This window comes from Nannobrachium achirus, assembly GCF_963921795.1.
Source record: "Nannobrachium achirus genome assembly, chromosome: 9".
In the NCBI taxonomy this organism is placed as follows: Eukaryota; Metazoa; Chordata; class Actinopteri; order Myctophiformes; family Myctophidae; genus Nannobrachium; species Nannobrachium achirus.
In genome coordinates this window covers 43171660-43197966 of record NC_137818.1, presented here as the reverse complement: position 1 = coordinate 43197966, position 26307 = coordinate 43171660, and the positions used below count along the sequence as shown (strand labels likewise).

Sequence of the window (26307 nt, the reverse complement as noted above, 5' to 3'; positions counted from 1 at the left end):
CCATTGGTTCCCAGAGGCCTAAGAGCCCCATAAAATGGGTGATTGAAGAGGGAGATGGCTCTTTGGCTCCATGCCTGGTTCCTGTAAATTCACCTGTCGCAGAATCGAACACTCTTAGAGCTGTGGCTGAGAGGGGAACTACGAAGAACACACATGAAACTACCCCACCAAAGAGGGCACCATCATCAAGTCCTCCAAAAAGTGGACCCAAAAAGGACAATGCCTTAATGATGTGCAATGGGAAGATGTATCTTTTGGCTAAAAAGGGTAATATTCTCCCTAGTTCACATCCAGCAGCCAAGTCTTGTGGAGGAGTTAAAAACGCAAGCTCACAACCCTTACAACTAGAAAATGTTACAGGTGCACCTCAAACATCACATACAAGCCAGAACTCCATACAAATTAGAATCCCAGATGGTTCTAATGAAATAATTGACCTCTGTGACGATGATCCTCAGGATGACATCATGCCACAGGAGCTGTCAAGTATGACGCATATCACCCAGATGGATGAAGACAATGTCATATTTGTGTCCTACATTCCACCCAACTCCATTTTGGGATCAGAGACAAATATGAACGATAAAGTACCAGCGAGAAAAGAGGTATCTGTGCAACAGCTTGCGAAGTGGCCTGAACAAGATGGCATGAGAAAGGTGGCTAAAGGTCCTGTCCAGAATATGGTTATTGGTAGAGATAGTACAACCATCTCAATGAATGAAGGCTGTCCAAACGCTCAAGCTGATGATCCTCGCAATGTCATATTTGTATCCTATAATCCACCCAACTCCATGCTTGGATCAGAGACGAATAGGACCAATAACGTGTCAGCAAGTAGACTGGCACCTATGCAAGACCTCGCGAAAGGAACTGAACCAAAAGGCACGAGGAACCTGCATAAGAGTAATGACCAGAGTGTGCTTATTGGTAGAGAAACTGCCGCCAGCTTGATGAATAAAAGCTGTCGAAACACTCATGCTGCTGATGATTGTCACGTTGTTGAAGAGGTACAGCAGGTACCCACTGGTCATGTAAGAGAACCTAATGGCACAGACAGACCTCGTGTTAAAAACAGTGACAGAGGCCAGAAGATCAACAGTGACGCTTCCCAATCCCAACCAATGGAGAGTGTGGATCCCATTGTTTTTGAAATAGAGAATGTTCCGCACGAGGACAACATTTCAGACGGCACTGACCAGAGTATGGTTATTGGTAGAAATAGTGCATTGGTGGATGAAAGCAATAAAAACACAAATGCTGCAGATCGTCGTCAGGTTGCTGAAGAGGTTCGTAGGAAACGGATACTCACTGGTCACGGAAGGGAATCTAACCACAGCAAGCTATATAGCACCAACAGACCATGTGAGGATACTTCTGGTCCAGATAGGAAAAACAGTGAGGGAGGAAAGAAAAACAACAGTCAGCACAGTGCCACAACCCAACCGATGGAGAGAGCGAAAGTGCATCCCATTAATGTGGAATGGATGGAATTGATGGAGAATATTCAACATGAGGACAGCATTTCAGATGGCTCCAATATAAAACTGGAGAACGAAACCCACAATACGGAGGTAAAGGCTGTGCTTTTGGCATCTGCTTGTCTCTTTACACACACTGCATGTCTGTTGATCAGATGTAATTACCCAATTCAATATAGCCTGTCTCTCTATCTTTGCTCATTAACCTAGGGCAGGGGTTGTCAACTTTGATGATGGCGAGGGCCACTATATTTCCACCTTCACTCCAGAGGGCCACATTGCATATTGCTACGTCCTACTTTGTCATTCTAGTAACTCATACGCATCAAAACGCATCGCGCTGCGATGCGTTTTGAGCTTGTAGATCGGCTATTTTTGCTTCTTTTGAATTGGAATCCTGAATTATTTTTTGTTATTTTTTAATTGGAATCCTGAAATGAACAATTTGATTTAATTTCAATCGCATTTAGTTATATACTGTATATATGTTAACTTTATGAATCTAAATACAAATACATTGGACATAAAAAAAAAGAAATTTTAATACTACTATGCTAGTCATTAAGTTACTAATATAGACTGAATTAAAGCAGGTCATGTTTAGAATTGTAACAGCTGAAATCAATAATATATCATTATTTCAGTATTAACCTGCGGGCCGCATTAAGTGAAGGTGGGGGCCGCATGTGGCCCCCGGGCCGCCAGTTGCCCATGTATGACCTAGGCTATTATTTGTAATTCTGTATTTATAAATGTCCTGTCTTCTTTTTCCCCAGCCGCACTACAGGTCTCATTTTCAGTGTCTTGGCCTGATACAAACAATGGTCTGCACTCTGCAATCACAAACTTGGACTGTTAGATGATATTATTTAAGTGTAAAATAGTTGTAGAGACAAAGGCTTTAGTTTAGGCTGAATCGCTAACATCTTGGGCAACTAATTGTTCACTTTAATAAATCATCTAAAAGACCATGTTTGTTTGTACAGACTATTGTTTTTATCTTCATATTTTCAATGTTTGAGTTGGAGTTAAGTGCTTTCTTTTTTTTCCCCTCCCAGAAATCCAAATGTTGTGATCACCTGCTGAGACAAATGTTTGGGATAAAATCGGATATTCGTATCCACCTGGATCAGATTGACGCCTCCAAAACTGGATCTGTGTTTATTCCTGAATCGATTCAGGAGTCAACAAGGAAGTTGAAAGAGAGAGAACACGGGGAGTCACAGGTGAACATCATTCTGTTTTCAGTGGTAAACTCTGAATGCAAATGGCATAAAATCATTTTTATCTGTGAATAAATAATGTATTACTATAATTTCTCACAGGGCACAAAGCAGAGAAATGGTGATGATAGTGTCCCTGTAGAGAATGAGACGGACACCACCAGGGCAGATACCACTCCAAACCCTAACATGGATGTTGTATCTCCTACGCATTCAAATACAGAATTAAGGACAGCGCCTCTCTCTGCTGTCTGTCCTGGACTACAGAGCAATGTTGAGTTTGAACAGATGTTTGGCCCCATGGAGCCAGTAGACGAAGATCTCAACACCAGTGAAGATGGAAATGACATCCCTGCCTCACAAGACAATGTTACCCATCATAAACACTACACGTCACACATGGGTTGCGTACCGGGGCCCTGTTGTGCTGAGCCAAGTTCAAAGCCCAAGAGGAAGGGTAAGCCAAAGATGTGTACGTCTTGTCCATGTGGGATGCCTTTAGCTGTACTTGCAAAGAAGACACACACTAAGCAAAAGAAACAAGATCTAACTCAGCAAGAAGGCAGTGTAATGCCAGAGTTTGGTAAAATACGAAGGAAAAGGGGACGACCAAGGAAGTCAAGTACAGAAAGAGAAGAAATATCAGCAAAGAAAAGGAAGGTTGAACAAATACCTTTGGGGAGAAAGCCCAGTCAGGGCAAGCAAGGTCATATAGTTGAAGACATTCCAGCCAGTAGCAACTTACCTGCTACTTCGGGGGAGTCTGAAATGCAAGAGCGAATAGAAAGACTGCAAGATCTCTTGAGAGAGAAGGAGGCTGCTCTTGAGATGTTGAGAAAGAACATGGGCTAAGACTTAATTATTCTGAAGTAATCACAATCCTCTGAGACCTTTTGAATATTTATTTTTGGTACCACCTGAGTGGGCTGAGCGACTTTGAGCACACATGCTCTTCTTAAGAAGATGAGAGACATGAGAAGAGCAGCGTGCTCAAAACGTCGCTCAGCCCACTCAGGTGGTACCAAAAATGTATATGCAAAGGGGAGCTGCAGTGTGCGAACTTTTATTTTGTCTGTACGTTTTGTAGTTTGAATTTTAATGCCTGCCTTTGAATGGTAAATGGACGTGCGCCTTTTTTGATCCTCAATGTAATCACAATCCTCAACATTTTCTTATTTTAGGAGTGAGAACATCAAGCAGGATGAACCAGGATTATTATAGTTGACTAAACAAAAACACTAAAACTAGAACAGGATTTATTTTAATTAACATAGATAAAAAATACAAACGAGGCTTTACAACAACAAAACCTGAAACCTTATTATGTTTACTCTAACTAAAACTAATTAAAATCGTAGAGAGGATGCCCTAGACCTTATTGAATCTTGCCCCTGACAAATCCATGTTACGATACAACACTAAAACTAAACTAAAAACGAAGGCTTTTCAAAAAAGTTAACCTTTGTTAATAAACGTGGGATGAACATGTAACCAACATGCATTCATTCTCAGAACTCTGTTGACCCTATAAGAATGTATAAGGTTTCCAATTCTGTAAATGTACTTATTTTCTTGGTATATCAGGTTTTACACTAAACTGTTACATTTTCCAATACTATATTTTCCCGTAGGTATTTAGAATATCAAATCTAATGCCATTGTGTTCATAGTGTAACTCATGCAAAAGAAAAAGGTTATATTTATTTGGAAGACGGTTAGAATAATACCATAGTTAAATTTTGTTTACTATGTGTAATACTTGACTTTGATTGTTGATTTCTCCAGCCTGAATTGCATCTCAGCACTAACTTTGCCTCATTTCTAAACAGTTTATACTTTTACAAGAAGTTCTGTTCTGCAAAGACTGGATTAGATTGTGTTTAAAGACAAGTTACAAATATCAGCACTGATGTATGTAATATTTACATTTTTATTGTATATTTGTACCAATAAATTGACTGCAAACTGTTAATGGCAATGACACATGTTTTGTAAAAATTGTAATGAATATGTATTAGCAAATGCATTACTGGTATGCATTACTACATTCTGCAACAGCTACCAGTGATGCTGAAATCCATCCATCCAACATTCATGTCCCACCCAGGATTTGAAAGCCTGCCAGCAAACCTTGAACATTTTGAAATGGCAGCAAACCGCTCAATTCCCATTGAAATGCATTGATAGAATCCGCCCTCATAGGTAGGGTAAAAGTGCGGTGTGACCGTGCCCAAAACATAACGTTATTTTCAGTTGCAAATGACACAAGGTAAGGTGTGGTGCTCTTTGGGCTAAAAACGGCCTTAGACACTTTTCCAGGTCATCACCAATCTCTCGAGACGAGTCAATGATGGCTATTCAAAGGAAGAGAGACAAACCGAGCGGGCGTTACCCTTTATTTGATGATGGGTTCCCAGATTGGGTCATCACAAACCATTGTTTTTTTATTTGGGCCATTTGTACCCCAGAGAGTGATTTTCGTGCAAAACAAATGCTTGCAATGGATCCAGAATCACAAAAAAAGCCCTAGTTTGACCCCCAAAAGGCTACTTGAAGCAGATGTTTTCTTTCTTTTCTTTTTTACTGCATAAAGTTAATGGTACCCCAACTTTCAGCAGCTGTCACAGATTCCCCTAGGGAAATTGAAATGCAATCTTTGTTAGATGTGACTAGATACCTTTACAAACACATTGGTGAAGAAGACATTTCTTGGTAAGGAGTTTATTCCCAGATTGTATCCCCTGATCAAAGGTGGAAATAGTATATGTTGACAGAGGAATGCACTCAATGGTTGGTTCTAGTTTATTTTACAACAATCAATGGAAGTATTTCCTCCTATATCTACATATTGCCTCCATCAAAATAGTTTCTGGGTTTTGATTGCACATTTACTTTGTGCAATTGATGATTCATTTGTTATTGCTTCATATACATTGTTTAATTTAGTCTGTCATATAATATAATCCCCCGTTCTAGGCCGCAGAAAAATACCTAAAATGTTCTGCTTTGTCGCATAAAGATAGTCGAGAAATTAATTAATTCCTACCTTTGTTAACAGTGGTGGAAAGTAACTAAATAGGCTGCATGTACTGAAGTACGGTACTAAAGCTCCATTTTGAGGTATTTTTTTTACTTTTAGTGTTTCCAATTTTCAATACTTTTACTTGTACTCCACTACATCTCAGAGGTAAATATTGTGCTTTTACTCCACTACAATTATTTGAAAACTTTATTGGTAAACATTATTACAAAACATGCATAAACCACTTAAGCCCTATATACACTTCATTTGAAAATAACTGATCTACAAGCTTGCGTCACACCACGTTGAGAGCTTGTAGATCTGTTATTTTCAAAAGATTTTATACAATTTGATACCTTGTGAAATGTACCTTTGGTACTTATACTTTGGTATATTTTGATCCCAATACTTTTGGGTCCCATGGCATTGGTCCGCCGACAGACCATTAGTCCGAATCTGTTAAGAATACTATGCTTAACGCTAACCTCAGTAACCCTAACTAAATTCGGTCTAATGAGATGTAGGACTAATGAACCTTTGGAATTATGGGCAGTCCCCATACTTTTGTACTTTTACTAAAATTTTGAATACCTGACGTTTATTTATTCATTGTGGTAGATACTTTTAAGTAAAATGTTTTAGGACATCTTCCATCACTGTTCCTGAAGCGTGAACTCGGTTAGACAAAGATGTGAATACCAACAAATTACTTGAACAACAATCCTGTTATTTTATATAAAACAAGGCAAGGTTACAACACAGATACAGGCAAATGTAAGAGAGGTCAGATCATTTTTGAACATTAATAACTTTAAGACTAAACACAACAGTAACTGTAATAGTTTGTCTTGGTCACTTTTCCCTTCCTAAGAGCACAGTATGAAAAGTAATTAAGACAGCAAACACAAGAAAGCTGTTGCATGGCAATATGAATGGAAAACAAATGTTAAAACACTGGACACTATACACTTCAGAATTAAAGTGCTCAAATAAAATAACAAATGTGTACACAGTAAAATCCTCAGTATTAATTAGTGCACAAATGTACACTGTTAAATTAACAGATTTACAGTGTAACAGATTCATGCTTTTCCTTATAGTGATGCAATACAACCTACTGAAGATTACATGAACATACGCACTTCACATTTACACTCAGTCATTGGGGAAGCACATGTAGTAGGTTCATCCCTGGCACTTTGAGCTATGGTTCTATGGTTTCTGGTCTCAATAATTAAGAAAATACTGTAACGTCAAACTTGAATCAGGAAGGCTTCAAATTGAAAAATCTTACTAGAAAGAAGAGGTCTCTTAAACATCTTGCATTAGACTTGGTGTCAAATGCCCTTTAATATATCACTGATATGACTGAAGGGGCTGATGGCATTTTATAAGATTGTGGAATAATGCTGCCTCTGGTGTGTGACCTCAGACTTGTGAGGTCATTTGGTTTTCCTTTAGCTGCCTAATGATGTGTTGATTAAACAAAAGAAACAAGCTACACAACAGTTCTGAATTTCTGCGGTGTCTCAGACAGGTTGTCTTATCTGCTACTCTAGTAGGCTTAAGATTTATCTTATTCATTTCATTAGAACCTGATTGAATATTCTTCAGCAGGCACAGGAGCTTTGGAACGCCATGCCTGGGCATCTTAGGCTAGCAAACCTCTGTGACATTAATTCACTTCTAAAAACATAGAAGGCCTTTTCATGCTGCTTATTATGTATTCCTTGTCCTATATATCACCTCTCTCAACACTTCTTATTTCCTGAAGTAGTTTTTCTTTTATTTTTTTATCTCCATCTTGGCTGTATTTTCTTTTGCAGTACATCTCGTAAATCTTTGTTTCAAAAGGCGGCATACAAATAAAGTTTAATATCATTTGTCAAACTGAGAGGCCTACGTTTTAACGTGTCGTTAAGTCGCATTTTTAAATAAAGGCAAATAAAAAAGGTTCAGTAATGCTCCTTGAGACTCATTTTGCTGCTCGTGCTACTGTACATCCACATGTGGGCAGTAGAGTGTTAGTGGAAAGGAAGGAGCTGGTCTCTTGAGACAGACAGGAGAAGAGGGAGATCAGTGGCATGCTCTTGCAGCAGGTGGCAATGTCAGTTTTCAGTCACTTCCATGGCTGTCATTGGCACACGACGGAAAAAGAAGCTGGATCCTCTGAACAGATGGCCCTACAGTATAGTGGTGGACACAGAACAGAAAGTCAAAGTGTTAACAGGCTATTTTCGGTTATTAGTTATTTTAAGATTAAAGAGTAAAGTAGAGAGTAAACCAATAGAAACGATTTTCAGAAACATCTTCCATAAAACCCTAATGGTGTAAAGTTAAAGTCCCAATCTGCAATTTCTTCAACTTCTTAGAACAGTGGTAACTAGAAGCAGTGCTCTTCCGAGCACAGGTCTCGAGCACAGGTCTCCACCAGGCCGTGTGTCCTGGTGGAGCTACTGTATAATAGGCCAATGTAAAAAGGGTGGCATATGTTCTTCACCATAGATCTTTCATGGAAATCGGACGCTGCATGCATGATTTGAAACATTGTGTTCCAAAAATGTGTTTTGCTAAAGTCTACCTGCTGGTGGCGCTATAACAGGCCAATGTGAAAAAAGGTAGCATTTGTTCCTTGACCTATAGTGGGAATATGTGTGGCAAATTTCACGGTAATCGCAAGCTGCGTTGATGATTTGAAGCATTTTGTTCAAAAACGGAGCAATCCTGCAAACTTTAGAAGCTAATATTAGCCAATCAGGATGGAATATGAAATATCAGACAGATCGGACTTGACCACATGACTATAGAGATACTGTGTACCGATTTGCGTGATTTTTGGATAAAATCTCAAGGAGTAATATCCAAAAATGTGTTTTACATAAGTCGGCCCAAAGGTGGCGCTATAAAAGGCTGATGTGAAAAATGCAGGGCAAAGGTTTATCCTTAGCCTCTAAGGAGTGCGCTTACAAAGTTTGAAACTGATCGGTGGAGTTATAGGTAAAACCACAAATCGGCCTGTTATAGCGCCACCATGAGGCTGATTTAAAAAAAAATTAAGTGGCATTTCTTCCTCGGCCTAGTGGGAACGTGTGTGCGCGATTTCGTGATAATTGCACTTTGCGTTTGGGATTTGAGGCATTTTGTTCAAAACGGCTCAATCCTACAAACTTTGGAAGCCAATCTTAGCCAATCAGGATGGAATATGCAAAATCGGACAGATCTGTGTCGATCACATGACTGTCGAGATACTGCCTACCGATTTGTAGGATTTTTGGACAAAATATGTAAGAGTAGTGCACAGAAATGTGTTTTGCGAACATCGGCCACTAGGTGGCGCTAGAAAAGGCCCATTTGAAAAATGTAGGGCAGAGGTTCTAGATTGGCATCCAGGGAATGTGTGTGCTCACTTTGGCAGCGACCGGGCCAACGGCGACTGAGATTAGCTGCACACAAACTGCGAGGACACACGGACGGACGCACGGACGGACGGACGAAGGGGAAAACATACTCTCCCCCAAGCCTTCGGCTGGTGGAGACAATAAACCTAAACATCATTATGCTAATTGTTCAGGAAACAGCGTTTAGTGTGGGGGCGTTTCTTTCATGCTGCTTCACAAATCATAGATTAATCCCTTGACATGACAAGACAGACCGCACACACACACACACACACACACACACACACACACACACACACACACACACACACACACACACACACACACACACACACACACACACACACACACACACACACACACACACACACACACACACACACACACACAGTATTTCTTCTGATGATGCCACAGAACCTTTTGGCTGAGGTGATGCCAGCAGTGCAGCCAGGACTTGAATATGGGAGAGTTAGGAGGAAGACCAGCGGCCAAACTATGAAAGAATTTCATAGATAAAGAAAATCACTGACATTGAAATGTTTGCTCCCAATATGTAATTCACAATTCTCTCTGCAAAATCTGAGTCTCCTACAGTACTACAGTAGAATACCCACAAAAAATGCATAAGTACCACATATTATATTATAGTAGGCCTACCTACATGGAAACCTACTAGGAAACAACATGGTGGTACTAATTTATTTTTATGTATTAGAACAAATATGTACAAAAAAGTACTATCTTATGGAGCACATACAGTAGTCTACATTCAGATGGTTGAACATATTGTAATTAGTAAAAAAGAAAAAGAAGACATTTGCACAGAGTCTACTACTTACCCACAATTGTTGACTGCCATAAGGTCTGCTACTAGCATAAATGGATATGTTAATACACTCACTCCAATCTAGAGAAGGAGAAAAAAAAACTCAGATGTGTACCTAATTCATCGTGTAGAAAACTTGTCTGAATACATTTTCAACATTAACATTAATCTTACCCCCATTACAAATTTAGTGTAGCTTCGCACCGCTGGGGCTTGGCTGAACTGAAAAATAAAATGCAAGGGCACTGGTGAAGACACAACAGTAACCAAGGATTTGAACTACAATGAAAAATGTTTTAAATGAATTGTCCTGAACTGAATTCCTAAAAATCCAGATGGGTATGGGTTGCTGTAGAATTGTCTTGCCCATAATGTCTAGATTAATAACACAACATTAAGTAATGTATTAACCCACAACATTTTGTATTAAGTTTCACAAGTTGAACACATGTATGTAGCTCATCTTCCAATAATAGTACTGTGAAATAAGGCTTTCCTTAGAGCAAAGCATGTAAATATGACCAACTTGTTTTCCTAAACAAGCAGAATGGATCGAATCACCCTTCATGTTGTGCTGTTTTGGTCAGTCTCAGGGCTGTTATTAGCCAAAATACATAATGAAAATGTGATTATTAAGGGTGTCGGAAAAAATCGATATGAATCGATTATCGGTTTCAACACTAGCGATACGGCCGCATCGATGCGCGTTTACCCGGATCGGTCCAAATCGCGGCCGTATCGGTCGATGTATCGGTTCTAAAGTTATTAATCGGATTAATCGGATTTTAGCATTAAATAATTAACCTGCTGTGAAATTCTGAACTTACTTACTCATCGTTTACTGTTACAAATCATTACTTCAAAAGGGAGCGCTCTGCTAGCACAGTCAGTGCTGCAGAGCAATGGAAAGAAAAAAAAGAAAAAGCTGCCTGCTGCTCTGTCCTCCGCTAGAGCTGGGTTTCTGCGTACTGCAGTCACTGTCCTGCGGGAAGCCGCAGATCTACAAGCCCACAGGGTGTTGCATGTGGATGGGTTGTAAACGTATAGATCTGCTACTTCCGACATAGCACACTGGTGCGTGTATGACGCTCGCATGTGCGACACACAGCGACTTGTAAACAAACCAACAACGTGGTAGACTAGTTCCATCACTATTCACTATGGGTTATTCCAGTGGAGAAACGCAAGTTTGGATTTTATAAGAATGCGACAGTAATGGATTGGATAACACTTTTCCCAGTAGAACCATCAGAAGTCCCCGCGCTTGTCGACAGCAAAGGTAATAATCACAGCATCAGCTTCTATTGCAAAGGGCGACTATAGAGTATTGGTTTTCAAAGTGGGGTCCGGGGACCCCCAAGGGTCCTTGAGGGAGTTCTAGGGGGTCCTCTGCAAAATGATAGGAACAAAATGGACCCTTGGGTATGTGTAACTCAGCAGGGGAGTGTACAAATGGAACCAAATGGACCCTAATGAACCCTTGGGTATGTGTAACTCAATGGAGTGTACAAATGGAACCAAATGGACCCTAATGGGTCCATTTGGTTCCATTTAAACTTAAGACAAGAGCCTGATCCATATGTCAAACTGGGGGTCCTTGACATTGATTTTTTTAGAACTACTGCAGTAGAGCCATAAGATAACAAGTAGACATGATGTGTGCCAGACTTCAAATGTTGCACTTACTTTATACTGCTGTTGTTACTGTTGTAAAGTGGATCTCTTTGAAATGATCTTATTGACTGAATAACAGCAGGCTCTTTTACTAGTTTTATTTGGTGATCTGATCTGTGGCATTGCTGAGGATTGATCTGATCTGTGGCATTGGTGAGGATGTATTTTAGTTTTTCAGTGTTATTATAGCAGCTTTGCAAAGTACAATTATTGCACTGTACTGAAGCCTGAAGGGCCAGGCCTTTTGTGTGTTTGTTTTATATTTCTCCACCTGACCAACTGTAACTGCTAAAGTGAAGCTCTTAGAAATGGGTGTGTGAGACAGATTTTCAAACCATGTCAGTAGGCTTTGTAGTTTACATTAATTATTTTTTGTATCTACATGTCTGTGTCTATTTAGAATGAACACAACAATGACATGATACTAAAATGATTTGTCATCCATCTTTCTTTACAATTTTCTGTTATTCCTTGGTCTTTTATGAGATATCCATTATTTGAAGGTCAGCCATGCTACTTTATAGATCAAGTTTCTTAATTAAAAATGGAAAATGTATGTTTCATTAAACGTAAGTATCAGATCACACCGTATCGCATCGAATCGGATTGAATCGAATCGAATCGGATCGAATCGAATCAAATTCCACAAAATCGAAATCGTATCGAAATTGTACCAAATCGAATCGTATCGAATCGTTCTGTATGTAAGCCGTATCGTTTCCGAATCGAATCGTTAGCCCATGTATCGGATACGTATCGAATCGCCTTGTAGGGGATGGATACACACCCCTAGTGATTATGTTATTTTTTTTATTTAACTCTTTGAGTGCCACCCCGTTCACCACTAGAGGGCGCCCAGTGGCCATAGAAAATCCCATAGAGATATGCTGGTATATGCAGAAGCCCTGCAGCCATGACTTGCCTGAACACTTTCCTTTGTGCATGTACAGGAAGAGGATGAAGTTAGCTTGAAGTTAGCTATTGGTTACCAAGCATTTTAGAAGCCTTATTTTCGTCAACTTAGCCATGATTAAACCTTGCACACCTCATGCATGGGAAAAAAACAGAGAAGAATGAGCTCTAAAAAATCCAATGCAATCCTGGATTGCATTGAAGTGGATTTGTGCAGTTTGTTCACAGCTTTCAAACAAAAAAATCCGATTGGAAATCCGTTCAGGCATTCTTGAGATAATCGCCATTATGTTTTACATGTTATGTAAACAAACATGGCTGCCCTGTATGTTAGATGGGGTTGTATGGGGGTGGAACATGCAAAATCGCGATTGAAATCATGTTCACTAGATTTGATGGGGTCCAAAAATAAAATAAAAAAAAATAAAAAAACAATTTTTTTTTTTTTTTTTTTTTAATATCCCGAACATGTTCGGGATAGGCACTCTGGTATGCGATAATATATCCCGAACATATTCGGGATAGGCACTCAATGAGTTAAGACACCATCACAAAGTATAAATTGGGCTTAGGAAACAGTGGTTCTAGACTTACATTGTCGTCTACGGCGTAGGAGTTGATGAAGTGAGCAAGGAGATTACAGCCCCACAAGAAGATGACCTCTCCTAGGACATGGGGTACAACACCACTGCAGACACACACAAACCCACAACACAAAGTCCACCATATAGTCACACATTTTTCACTGTTGTTGTATTAGAGCACCAATCTAAGGAATTGTGACATTATAAAATAAATTACTCACACAAAGAATCCTGCAACACCTTCCTCTTCAAAGATCTTGGAAATACAGCTGAACAAACCACTGCAGTGTATAGAGCCCAGAAATATACAAGAATGATCAGACACGCCATCATATCATGCATTTATATTATATGTTAGATAAAACCAATTCTAATAATATCAATGTATATCAATCTTTATTTATATAGCACATTCATCCAGCAAGCACAAACAAGGCTAGATACATAGATAACAGGTACAGTAGCTACTTTATGGTGGGTGACATTGCAAGATGAGAATTGGATTTGACTGGACAAAGGAGACCTGTTTGCACTCTGCAGTGACACCTACTGGATATGAACACATATTACACAATATTGTGCACTATGCACATGCTGTACTGTACAGTACATATCCAGATATGGCACGCACATATCCCTACAGCACATATAGACATCCTTCAACATCCAAATTCAAAGGTTCTGTTTATTTTGTTTTGCACTAGTTCTGTTGAGACCGGTGTACTTAGCAGTTAGCACAGTTTAATCTGAGCTCATAATCCAATGGTTCTCAACCTCTTCTGAATCAGGGCCCAACTTGAAAATCTTAAAAGTGTTCGCAGCCCACCCATCTGACCCCTTCACATGGCAGCCGTGCATTTTAAATGAGTGTTTATTTTAATGATCAATCAATTGATTGTGTTCCGGGCTAAGATCAATGGAACTCATGTAGTATTTAAATTTTTACATAATATTGTATGTTATAATATCATTAAAACGTTATTTGCGCGTCCACTTGTAACATCCTGACCCACAGGTTGGGAATCACTGTCATAATCAAACTGGGTCTTACCCGTATTTGGTCTCTCTGCCTATAAACTGAGCCATGCAACGCACAGAGATAACTGAAAAACAAATGCACAATGAGATACCAGTCAGTTCTTATGTTTACTGTTAATATCTGTCATATCCACCTGGACGAAACAAGCCGCATCGCTATTAAAACTGAACGCGAGGCGTTGTGAGCATGTAGATCTGGTATTTTCACAATGTTCGCTCGCCTCTTGCTTACTTAATATTTGACATTTTGGCCAGTTTGTTGTTAAAATGGTCTTGAAAATCCTTAAATTGTCACTTTATAAATGTGAAGATACCCTGTATACACTTATGTTGGTTTGTTTACTGTTGAATGAGACATTTCTTTTACATTAAGCTAATCATCTGGGGACCCCACAAAATAATTTGGGGACCCCACTTGGGGTCCCGACCCCAAGTTTGAGAACCACTGCGGTACACTATAAAATATAGTGTAAAATGTACACTCCCTGAGGGGTCTAATGGTCCAGTTGGTTACATTTGTACACTCAGGATTTGACTGTAGTATTGATGACAGTCCTCCATATAAACCTAGATCAGATGTTTGTCCCTACACCATCCAGCAACTGCAATGTAATGTTATTACTCTACATTCTTTTATGTAATTTGTAATGTAACATTTTACCTATAGCTGTTTATACAGTATCAGTAGGTCAATGGAGCCAGAAGGAAAAAGCAGAACATTATCTCAAAGACAAGGAAACAGAGACAGCTTGAGTATATACCATGACATGGATGAGTGGCTATTCTGGACAGGCACTGGATCACCATCTCATGTGAGGTCTGAAGAGACACAAAGGGAAAGGTGGAAATAATGAAAGCATGTGCAACAAAATATACATTAAGAATTTTATTTTTTTTGGCTTAGCAAAAAGTGTAGAAAATTAGCCATCTAGCTTCATACTATTCAAATTAGACACATTAAAGGGGGAAAGTGCTTCAGACAGTGTAATAGAAGTTATGACATCGCACCTCTTTGACCACTTTTTTGAGTGACGTCTTTAAGTCATCTCTACAGGACACTTGTTCCACCTGCGATGGCATGGCCTGCGGAGGAAACATACACAATGTTCAGTTACATTTATTTGAAAAGGTCCTGGCACAGTTGAATACACATCTTTAATGTGTTGATGGTTAGGGCTGTCATGATCATGAAATATTACTTGATGATTGTTGATGATTGACAACTATATAATACAACGATATACAACTCTGAGCCAGATCAGGAATGCCATGAAAGTAAACAATAAAATCTACAAATCTATTTTGCTAACAAACGAACAGGCGATAGATATCAGTAATGTAATACTTTGCTAATCAGTGTTGAAGCAATTCTTTGTTATACTTAAATAAAAACACAATCTTTTCTAGGAGTAACAGATAAAAATGAAATGAAATACAATGACCTTTCCCCCCTTTCTTTTGGAAAAGAAAAAGGTGATTTACAACACTACCTTAGACAGTTGGGTATAATCTTAGTCAAACGTTGTTATGTTTACCTTTTTAACTTTGCTTCTGACAATGGTGGAGATGGCACTGGAAACGATGCGTGGGGAGAGGCCACGGAAGAGTCCTTTCTTTCCATCCACTCTCACAATATACTGTGCTGAGCGAGAACACACGGTCAAGTCACCTTCTGTCAGCTCCCCTGAACTGACATAATACTTTAACAATACATGTCATGTCAACATCCAACTCCACTTACCATAGGCGAAGAATCCAGGAAGGTACAGGACCTTCCTGCCAAACATGGTGGCGCCCACAGTTGGAGGAAGAGGCTCGTGGCCCACCTGGAATCAAAAGCACATATAATGATTTAAGAAATTCTTTCATTTGAAAAAATGCAAGACAAAAATCCAGATTTGTTTGGGATGTCTGAATGTTATGTTAGGTTGGCTGTTCAGTGTTCAATAAGGAAGTTTTTGTTTTAGCAAAATTCACAGAGAAAGAGAAGCCATGGCAGTTGCATTGGAGAACATTGTATCCTTAACTCACAGCTTGTTGCCTGGCGTTGCCAGACTCTTTCACACACTTGTTTTTCGGTCTGGTTTTAACCAGGCAACACAGCTTGTACAATCACTACATTTATTATTTAGTATTTTGTTTGTGGTGTACCTTGGTGTATGTAAATTCCATGTATATTTTGTGAGTGTCGTGTAAACCAGTGCGGGCTGGGCACCATGTGGTGCAGGACACTATAATAAAAAAAAAATCTATCTATCTAACTATCTATAAATGAATGAATACCAGCTGCCTGCTGCTGGGGTCTTGGTTTGGCTGCATATACAAAATGTATTGCTTGTCTGGGAGCTGTTATAGCAATCAGGCAAACTTCTTATTAATCTGAGTTAAAATGCCACGATAATCCTATAATGTACTGTCTGTAAGTGGCCTAATTGGTATGTTGCAATATAGAGCAGATTATCAACTAACAAGGTAGTCTATAAATATCTAAAATAGAGTATTAGGCCTACGTGAAAGATTAAAAAAGATAACATTTGATAGAAAATATCAACTTTATTAAGTGGTCACTGGGTAGCTGGTCAGAATTGTATAAATAAAATAAACTATCAGGTAAAAGTACTGTAGAATGAATATATTAAACAAGAATAATGTCTAGTGTGGTGCAATTCAGGTCCATTTATAGCCTATAATCAGATTGAAATGTTGCAAATAGGCCTACTTTTGTCTATGTATTAACCAATGTATCATCATCTCCAGAAACGTTGTCTAACGTTACACTGAAGACCAAAGCAATGGCCAGGGCCAGGGTGTTCAGAGCTGTATGCAGGGTTCATCATAACAACATAACGGTTCGGTTCCGTCTCATCTACCTGGATTAACAGTTTAACATAGAGGAGCGGGTGGGTGATCGCTGTCACCCCGGCTCCCAGCAGCACGATCGCGGTGTCCATATCCACGTGTGACGGTGGTGCCACGTCCCGTTCGAACTGGGGGTCGATTGGACTCCCAGTTTCATCAGATACGTTCTCCTCCGGTGTGGTCATATTCTACGGTAGGAGAAAATAAACAGCCTTCTTTCCTCCCTATCCTCCTTCTCTCAAACGAAGCTGAGCGGCGCAGGGGATGCGCAAAACAACACGACGCGTCACGTGATCAACGAATCCAAAACACAGGGGCCGATGATGAGCTCGTGATGCGTTCCAGTCATGTGGGAATTACAAGCTACGTCATTTAAATACCGTTACTTCATCACACAAAAAAGAAAAAAAAAAAAAATACTTGGATGGACCGACGGTTCGGATGGACTTTTAAACATGGAAATTCAACTGTCAATGGCAGTTACAACAATAAAGGTGACTTACTTACAGTAGGCTTACTGTACAGTCCTGACAAAATGGTCATAGATTAGAGAAAAAATAAACAATAACCAACCAAATAGTCCAAGCAGTAGACCTATGAGACATTAGTCCTACAACCAGCGCCACCTATAAATGTCCATGGTCCTAAAATGATTAAAGTAAAGGGATATTTCACTTTAAAAAAAACATTTGGTCCTTTTATTGTCTAATCAGGCTTTTATGGACACCCTGAACAGATTTTAATTTGATTGATTAAGTAGGCCTATTTAGATATTTGATGTAAATGTTATCAGACCCTCCTCCTGCAGGACGCCTCCCCATACACACCCATTGTAACTTCAACAACTCCATTTTAACCCTGATAAATTAATTAAAAACGGGAAAGTCCTGTTCTGGCGAAGCCCGAACTGGCGAAGTGGGGATTTGTCTCCTACCGTAGCGATCTGGCGAATCGATTGTCCACGACACTGCAAGCGGCGCGAAGGCCAGCGGACCTTGGTCCTGCTCTTCGCCCCCGAGCGCCGCAGGCGCGAGTGGCCGCGAAGAGCGGGCCAGGGCCGTGCGGCCGGCGGAGCGCCGCGCGAGTTACGAAGCCGTGGTGAATGCAATCGTTATATTTATGCCCAGGCCGTAAGGCCTGGGCAAGCGCACGATAAACGTCCTGTCCAGAAGACGTTCGCCAGATCGCTACGGTATCGGACATTTCCCCACTTCGCCAGTTCGGGCTTCGCCTAAAAGGTACGTGCCCATTAAAAACACCCTATTTTTTCTGGTGACTCATACTAACCTCCTAAAACGTGAGCAGGCCGTGTTCGATAACCTTTTTCATTTATTTTTAATAATCTTTTACTGTATTAATTGTGTTCCATTTCCCAAAGAATTATTAAAGTAGAGTTGGCCATGAGCGAACACAGGTTGAGGCAAGTAGATGCCAACTCATTCATTCTCTTGGCCCTGACCCTTATTGATGGTATACTGTAACAGAGAAAACTAAGCAGATAGGGAACTGTCATCTAATGAAGGTGAAGGGAAGCTCTGTCATAGTGAGGTATTCTTGGGAGGAAGATTGTTTCACCCCTGTTTGTGCCTGCTGCAATTCACACTCAATGACTTTGTCCATCATTTGCAGTTATACCACCATTAGTGCCATTCTTGAGAGGGGGACCTGCTTGCAGGTTTCTAAGCAGCATGACTGGAGCGTCTACTTTCTACTTGAGGTTATGATCAGAGATTCCAGAGGGTGTCAGTGAATTGAGGAATTCCACAGGCACGTAATTCTTTTGTCTTCTGTAGGGAATTCAGCCAAGCATATGTTGTTGATTTCTCAGATGTCATTGTTCAGAGGAGTGTATACAGTGCCTTTGAGAAGGTTGTCTTTGTCGATACATCTATTTTTCAGGTCAGGAAAGGTGTATGAAATCAGAGTATTCTTCAGATCATTAACCAAGTGTTGTGGTGGAATTTGGATCTGAACTTCTGTGTCCTTGTGTGTGAGCTTTCCGTCCCCTAAAGCAAGGAGATAGTTGGAGAAGTCCTTTTCAGTCCGTGTGTCATAGACCTATGACTCTATGACATCTGACATCATACAATCCCTTTTATGCCCATATATGGAGATCCCTGATGTCATCAATTGTCAATTTCAAATGAATTCTGTCCTTGTCCCTTTTATACCCATATATGGAGATCCCTGATACCCATATAGTTGCTCCCGGTGAGTTGGTTGGTGACTTGCATGGTTTCCTACGCCATCGGTGTATGAATGTCACGTGTGAATGTAATGCACAATCTATGTAAAGCGCCTTGGATAAAGGCACTAAAATGCACCATTTATCATTTACCTTATATGGAGATCCATGTATATGGAGATATGGGCATATTGGTTGGATCGCCCCATATATGGAGATCCTGTCTGTAGAACCAACAGTGTGCTGTGAGACCCCATGGCTCAGACATGCGTCTGTGCAAGTCAGTATGTGTCGGTCCATGTACCTTTTACGCCCATCAGTAGGACTAGGTCCAAGCATGTCAGTGTGATGTAAAACGCATATGTGCCAATATATGGAGATCTCTGTATCTCTCGGTCCTTGTCCCCTTTTATGGGCATATTGGTTGGATCGGCAGTTCTACTGAAAAATGTTGTTTTGTACAACTGTACATCATGCAATTACAGTAACGGCAGGGGAAGTAGTTAAGTGTAGAACCAACCATGTGCTCTGAGACCCTTGTCATGCGACTCAGGGCCCCATGGGTCTTGGCTTCAATTAATAGTTATAGGATGGGATAATCATTAGTTACGGCCCTTCTCTCAAGACAGACTCTGATACTACGCAAGAGGAACAGACAGAGAGGGCGCTCCCTTTTCTTTGACGACGGTTAGCCAGATTGATACAAAAGTGTCTGTTAATAGAAAGAAAATACATTTTCAAGTGGGTGGCCACATTTTTGCCACAAGAGTAGCCTATTTATCCGCTTCAAATTTGTAATGTTCCAGTTCCAATTTTGTCTGCTCATTTATTTGTCATAACTTCCAATTTCACTTGTTTATCCTTTTTCCTGTGAGTTCTTTCTCCAGATTGAATAACATTGGTATCCTCACCTGAAAATGTATTATCTGTTTTCTAAAAAGCAGGAGAGACAAGGAAGACTCCTGAGTCCTGTTACTGATCAAACACTGTATAGTAGCCTAATATTTAATAAAAAATATCACATGCCACCTTTGCTATATAATATATCACATTGATACCTGTTTGCCTAGTTAGATAAAGCAGCGATGTGATAGAGAAGTGTCGACCTTGAACTGTATTCAGACAAATATAAGGCCACACATATATTCCAACCATACACACCCACACCACACACTAACACACACGCACGCACGCACGCGCGCGCGCACACACACACACACACACACACACACACACACACACACACACACACACACACACACACACACACACACAGCCACAATACAGCTTGTGGGTGGTGGCCTGTGGGTCAAGATGATTTACAATCATCATGGCTGTCACTGCTTTCAATCTACATCCCTTTTCCATGCTGTCAATTGGATGACCATAAAAACCGGTCCCTCACTGACTGACATAATATACATCATTCAAGAATCAATAGCCCATGCTGATTTCTGTTGCTGTCGATTCTGTTGCAGTTCTACATCAACATTTGTGTCTGTCTACAGAGGATACAAGCCTGAGTTATATACCGGTATATGCTGATCTAAGCTCACAATGTGTGGCAGTGTGATGCCTTGTGAACTTCTGCTATACAATTTGAGCGGGTGTGGGTTACATAAAATAAATGATTATTGAACAGCATAAACAATTTCACTCAAATCAAATTGCATTTATGAATACAGATCAGCCATGTAAAGAGTTTGCCAATGCTCCACAATGGTAAACAATGTTGTCTTTTATTTGGTACAGTAAATTGCTTTTGGACTGTGATTACTGACTGTTATTGTTCCACAGTCAAATTCTAATACTCCTTAGAAATGTGTTTATTGATTGAAGAGGGTTTGAAATGAACAGTGGTGCCAAAGCTTGAAGCTGTATGTTCCACCACGTCCGACTTTTCAAATTAATTCTGCTCACTAACATACTAATAAATGTCCCTGTTTTTATTTGAAGAGAGAATTGAGCCAGTCAAGTTAGATTTTCCATGGCTCAATTTAATTAGCTTGTTCCTTTCCTTCCATATGCTATTGATTAAGAGGGGCATCATTTTTCCAGACTCTGATTTACAGTATTATGCTAACGCCTTTATGCTTTATTGGCTAGAGGTCACTGAATAACCTGGATAGAACAGTGCTATGGGGGTCAAAGTTCACCTAGTATTGAGGCCAGAGGGTTCATCGCCAGGTTCAGGTCTGGGTCACAGAGCGAGTAAACAATATGCAAATGATGAAAATGACTTACTAGATCATGCATGGCTGTGATTTCCAATAATTGCAAACATAACTCTCTTGACAGAGTTTGCATGGAGAGTGCACCCTTTAATCTTATCTGAGAGATGCAAATTCAAGTCTTCAGTGATGTTTGCACTGTGCTATGCATAATGAAATGTCTACAGGAAGAATTGATATAAAGCATCTTGAGAGACAATTTGAAGAATCACTATAAAGGAGACTGCTCAGATATTTCTTGACAAAAGTCAAACATTTCTAAGAATGACTTCCCTCAAAACACGTCTGTATGATGAAAACACATCTTGAGTTCTTAGAACACCCTCTAAGTCTAACCTGCATAACCTTATATAAAATTACCTTTTAAAAATAAAATAAATAAAAGGGTGTGTTTTTGCATGACTGACCAAGTGGAGCTGGTGATCTGATTAGCTCACCAGCTGTAGTGGCCACTTGGTAATAGATTAGATTATAATCTAATGCAATAGCACTGGTTTAACTGATGTATCAAGGGTGGGGGTGGGGGTGTCTGTTGGTGCGCTTCTTGAATATGAAACAGTGAATCTGAGAATTTGAGAGAGACTATATAAAAGTTGATGGCTTTCTCAGCTAGCATAAGTACACTCTTGAACCACACAAGTTGTGATAGAGGCCTCTATAACTAACTCCCATCCGTCAAGTCTTTTATGCTATCTATCAACATTCCTTTGTCTGGGTCAATATTCATTATTGGTAGTCTCTTGCATGTCTAGAATAGAGTGGCTTATAAGGTTGTGTGACCCCCGCTGGCAACGAGGAGTTTCAGACACTGCTTATCCATCACATTTGCATATCTTAATTGCCAAAGGGCAGCGGAACTAATTTGTATCAAAGTCTTGTGTTTCAAAGTTCCTTGGTGGCCGTACTAAAGAATTCCAATGTATTCTGAAGGACACACAGGGCATTGTACTGCTGAGATTAAGGATTGTCACAAAAGTTACAAATGTGGGACTTGCACAGGTTGAACATCAATCACCCTGTGCCACAAACATGTCAAAATATGCACTGTAATTAACCACTTAACCACAGAAATGTGGAATGCCCTACAGACGGCCTTAAAGAGTGTAAATCCCCACCCTCCTTTAAAACAGCTCTGAAAAGTCACTTACAGTGGCTGGAACTCAAAATTGGTAAAAAAGACAAAGACTATCCTTACCTCCCCTTGACCTTCCCTTGACCTTTTTACTGTAAATATTAGTTTTTATTTTGTTTTCCGAATGTGATTATGATATTTTTTTTGCATAGAAGCCTCCTGTGTTTTATTTGTCTGTCAATTAATAAGCCCTATTTAAAAAATAACTGAAATATCTGAAGTTCACAACTACTCTGTTTTTGAGATTATATAATACCTCTATAATGACATGCCCAAGGGACAGTTTGAAAGTGGTTAATAAACATAATACTGGCCACTGTAGCTGTATACACAAGCCATCATGCTACGTCCCTCAGTTTGTGATTTGGCTGCATTGATTTCTTCAAGGCTGAAGGCTCCTCTGTGTATTACAGTAAAACACAGCACTTCCAGCATATGAGCGTATCAAAGAAACCAGGCCTGCCTATAGTGCATATGGAGCAGTTAAACTGAACCAAGGCTTGAAATCATAACATGATGCAGGGTCCCATGAGGCAAGGCAAGACTGCCTCCCAATATTGCTGTCCACACATGTCATAGTAGGGTCTCAACCTGAGGTTCTGTGACCATCCTCTGGGAAGGATGGTTTGATGATTGATTTGACCTCTATGGACCCTTTATAAAAGATTTAGACCCCATGTCCCTCGCAGAAATGCCAGCAAAATGTTTGACAGCTAGGGTAATTTTCAGTCTCATTCACTTACTATACACTACACTATAAAGGCAAAAATGACTCCCAAAATATCTGCTTTAAGTGGGATGTGAGGGGTCAAAATAGGGGTGTTTAATTACTCTGAATCCATTGGAAGCATTTGTTTTGCATGAAAACATTCCTTGGGCCCCAAAAGCCCAAGGAATGGACCCCAAAAGACTGTGAAAATTGATGACTCATCACTAAACCATAGATTTGTTGGCCGTTCTTAGTCCAAGGAATGTTTTTCATGCAAAACAAATGCTTCCAATGGATTCAGAATAATTAAACACCCCTATTTTTACCCCTCACATCCCACTTAAAGCAGGTTTTTGGGAGTCATTTTTGCCTTTATAGTGTAGTGTATTGTAAGTGAATGAGACTGAAAATTACCCTAGCTGTCAAACATTTTGCTGGCATTTCTGCGAGGGACCTGGGAGCTAAATCTTTTATAAAGTGTCCATAGAGGTCAAATCAATCATCAAACCATCCTTCCCAGAGGATGGTCACAGAACCTCAGGTTGAGACCCTACTATCAGTAACATGAGTCACTGAGCGAATGAAAGAGATGACATAAGCTGCCACTCAGAGAAGGTGTCCCACGGCTTTCCATCAGTCCAATGAGTTCATTTGGTTTATTTTACATGTATGGGCCAAGGACAGCACACAAAATGGATATGAAATGTCTAAAATTACTTCCAATACCAGCAGAACATTCTACATCCAACCAAAACATTCTGATTCTGAAGTTACAAATAAGAGGTTTAGCTCCTGCAATCCCAGGGCCCAAGTGAAAGTGAAGACAGCAGCATCTTGCAGCAGGAGGTCTTCGAGCTTTGCAGTGATTGGCCAGATACTAAATCAAACAGGCTCATGGTTTCTCCAGGCAATCCTAAACCATGTTTTATCATTTGCACTAGAGAGCAAAAACAATACGCACAGGATTAGGCAAGGAAACAGAGCTCTGGTAAATTTACACATGCCTATAAAAATAAGCTTTTCAATTCTGCATCTTCATCTTTGGTCTATAAATAATGTCCATAAAGTCATGTACATATAGCCTAAGCTATAAAAGCACCTCTTCCCAAATCAAGATATTGTCAATTGAATGCCCTCATTAAAGTGACATTCTAGTGTTTATGATAAGTGATCATACTGTTTGTGCTTTGCCAAACTCACTCAGGTTTTTGAAGTGTATGAAATGGGTATTGTTCATAAAGTAATTTTCAGCTCTTGCCTTGAACATCCTGACTGATTTGCATTCAAGTCACACTTTCCAGCTTTTTGACCTTTGACTACAGGTGAATATGTGAACTAACATACTTGAGAACCATAATAATGTATTATCAAAAGCAAAAAAGCATATTTCTCTTTATTGTCTCCACCAGCCGAAGGCTGAGGGAGAGTATGTTTTCCCCTCCGTCCGTCCGTCCGTGCGTCCGTGCGTCCGTGCGTGCGTCCGTGCGTCCTCGCAGTTTGTGAACAGCTAATCTCAGTCACCGTTGGCCCGATCGCTGCCAAACTGAGCACACACACTCCCTGGATGCCAATCTAGAACCTCTGCCCCACATTTTTCAAATCAGCCTCATGGTGGCGCTATAACAGGCCGATTTGTGTGGCCTGGTTGTTACCAGCTAATCTCCGGCGCCGTTGGCCCGATCGCTGCCAAACTGAGCACACACACTCCCTGGATGCTAATTCAGAACCTCTGCCCCACATTTTTTAAATCAGCCTCATGGTGGCGCTATAACAGGCCGATTTGTGTGGCCTGGTGGAGACCTGTGCTCGTTTTTCAATAATTTCACTTTGTAATAAACTACACTGTGAAAGCCTCGGTTTTCATTCATTAATTTGTCGCCTAACTCTGAATACAAATGTATCCATTCGTATTTCGTACACAGAATTATTTTAACACTGAGGATGCAAATCAATAATTCAACCCAGGGAAGTTGCAACTGATCTCATACTTGTTTGGCTTTCACTGTTACTGTATAGGCCTGTCTTTTCCTCTAAGATGCTACTGATTAGGAGCCACCAGAGGGCACTCTACCACCATTATTATTTAGATTCTACCATAAACCTTAAGGGAAAGTGCATGTATCCAGCTCATACTTTTCCACCATATCATACATGACCAATCCATTATAACAATAAGTTAATTAATCAATTGATTAATTTTTAAGTATTTGTAAAGCTGAGCGTAGGACAACATTAAATCGTCTGATAGGGACCTTCAGTGTGGTTCTTTGAAAGTAAAAACACAAACAGAGCTCATAATTCTTAAAGATCTGGACACCAGCCTCTGGTTTGATGAGCTGTTACACCTGAACACACACATTTTCATATAAGACCATTTTTATTTTTACAACAGCATATTTGATCAAATAGATTGTGTTGTGTTGTGTTGTGTTGTGTTGTGTTGTGTTGTGTTGTGTTGTGTTGTGTTGACTGCACTGCTCTGAACTGAACTGAACACAGTACAATATTCAGTGTTCATTTATTTCTGTGTGTGTGACAGTGTACACGTACAAATGGAACCAAATGTTTGTCTCCTGACCTCTTGTCCCTCTTGGCTCCCTCTTGAAAGGATATTTCTATAGCAACACAGTGCTTCCGTGTCAAACCAAGGCTACATGAAGGCATTATTGGCTCCTTCCTGGTGTCAAACAGGGAATAGTTCATAATCAATCCATAGGGGCCTTGGGGATGTGACGTGTTTGTTCCATATGTAGATGCGTTGGCTACTGGTATCCCGTCATCGGGTCATTGGGTCCCACCAGCAAATACAGAGCTATGAACAGTATAGGGAACGTACAACCTACTACTGTATCAATACTTTTGCATCTAATTATGCTGTTGTGCACATACACACTCAAGCACGATAAAGTAAGGCGCAATCTCAGCAATGCAGTCACAAAACTCTCACATTTTTACATGTAAAATATAAGAAAATAAAGCAAGCACATCCACTCAATAAAAAGGTGTGTGTGTGTGTGTGTGTGTGTGTGTGTGTGT

General features: G+C 40.1%; 2 protein-coding genes across 2 annotated transcripts; one reads left to right on the top strand and one right to left on the bottom strand.

The window, feature by feature from the left end:
• Nucleotides 1-982: 982 nt before the first annotated feature.
• Nucleotides 983-3637, top strand: LOC308291564 (uncharacterized protein). Its single transcript, XM_080733596.1, has 3 exons — nt 983-1571; nt 2537-2704; nt 2804-3637. The coding sequence occupies exons 1-3, from the start codon at nt 1122-1124 to the stop codon at nt 3551-3553; spliced, it is 1368 nt and encodes a 455-aa protein (XP_080589722.1). The 5' UTR covers nt 983-1121; the 3' UTR covers nt 3554-3637.
• A 3991-nt stretch (nt 3638-7628) lies between these two features.
• On the bottom strand, nt 7629-17160 carry LOC308291601 (mitochondrial carrier homolog 1-like). The gene is made up of 12 exons (XM_080733655.1): nt 17026-17160; nt 15897-15981; nt 15691-15797; nt 15164-15238; nt 14917-14974; nt 14169-14220; nt 13339-13398; nt 13128-13221; nt 10122-10169; nt 9961-10028; nt 9539-9614; nt 7629-7906 (listed from the first exon to the last, which is right to left on the bottom strand). The coding sequence occupies exons 1-12, from the start codon at nt 17104-17106 to the stop codon at nt 7832-7834; spliced, it is 879 nt and encodes a 292-aa protein (XP_080589781.1). The 5' UTR covers nt 17107-17160; the 3' UTR covers nt 7629-7831.
• Between the last annotated feature and the right edge of the window lie 9147 nt (nt 17161-26307).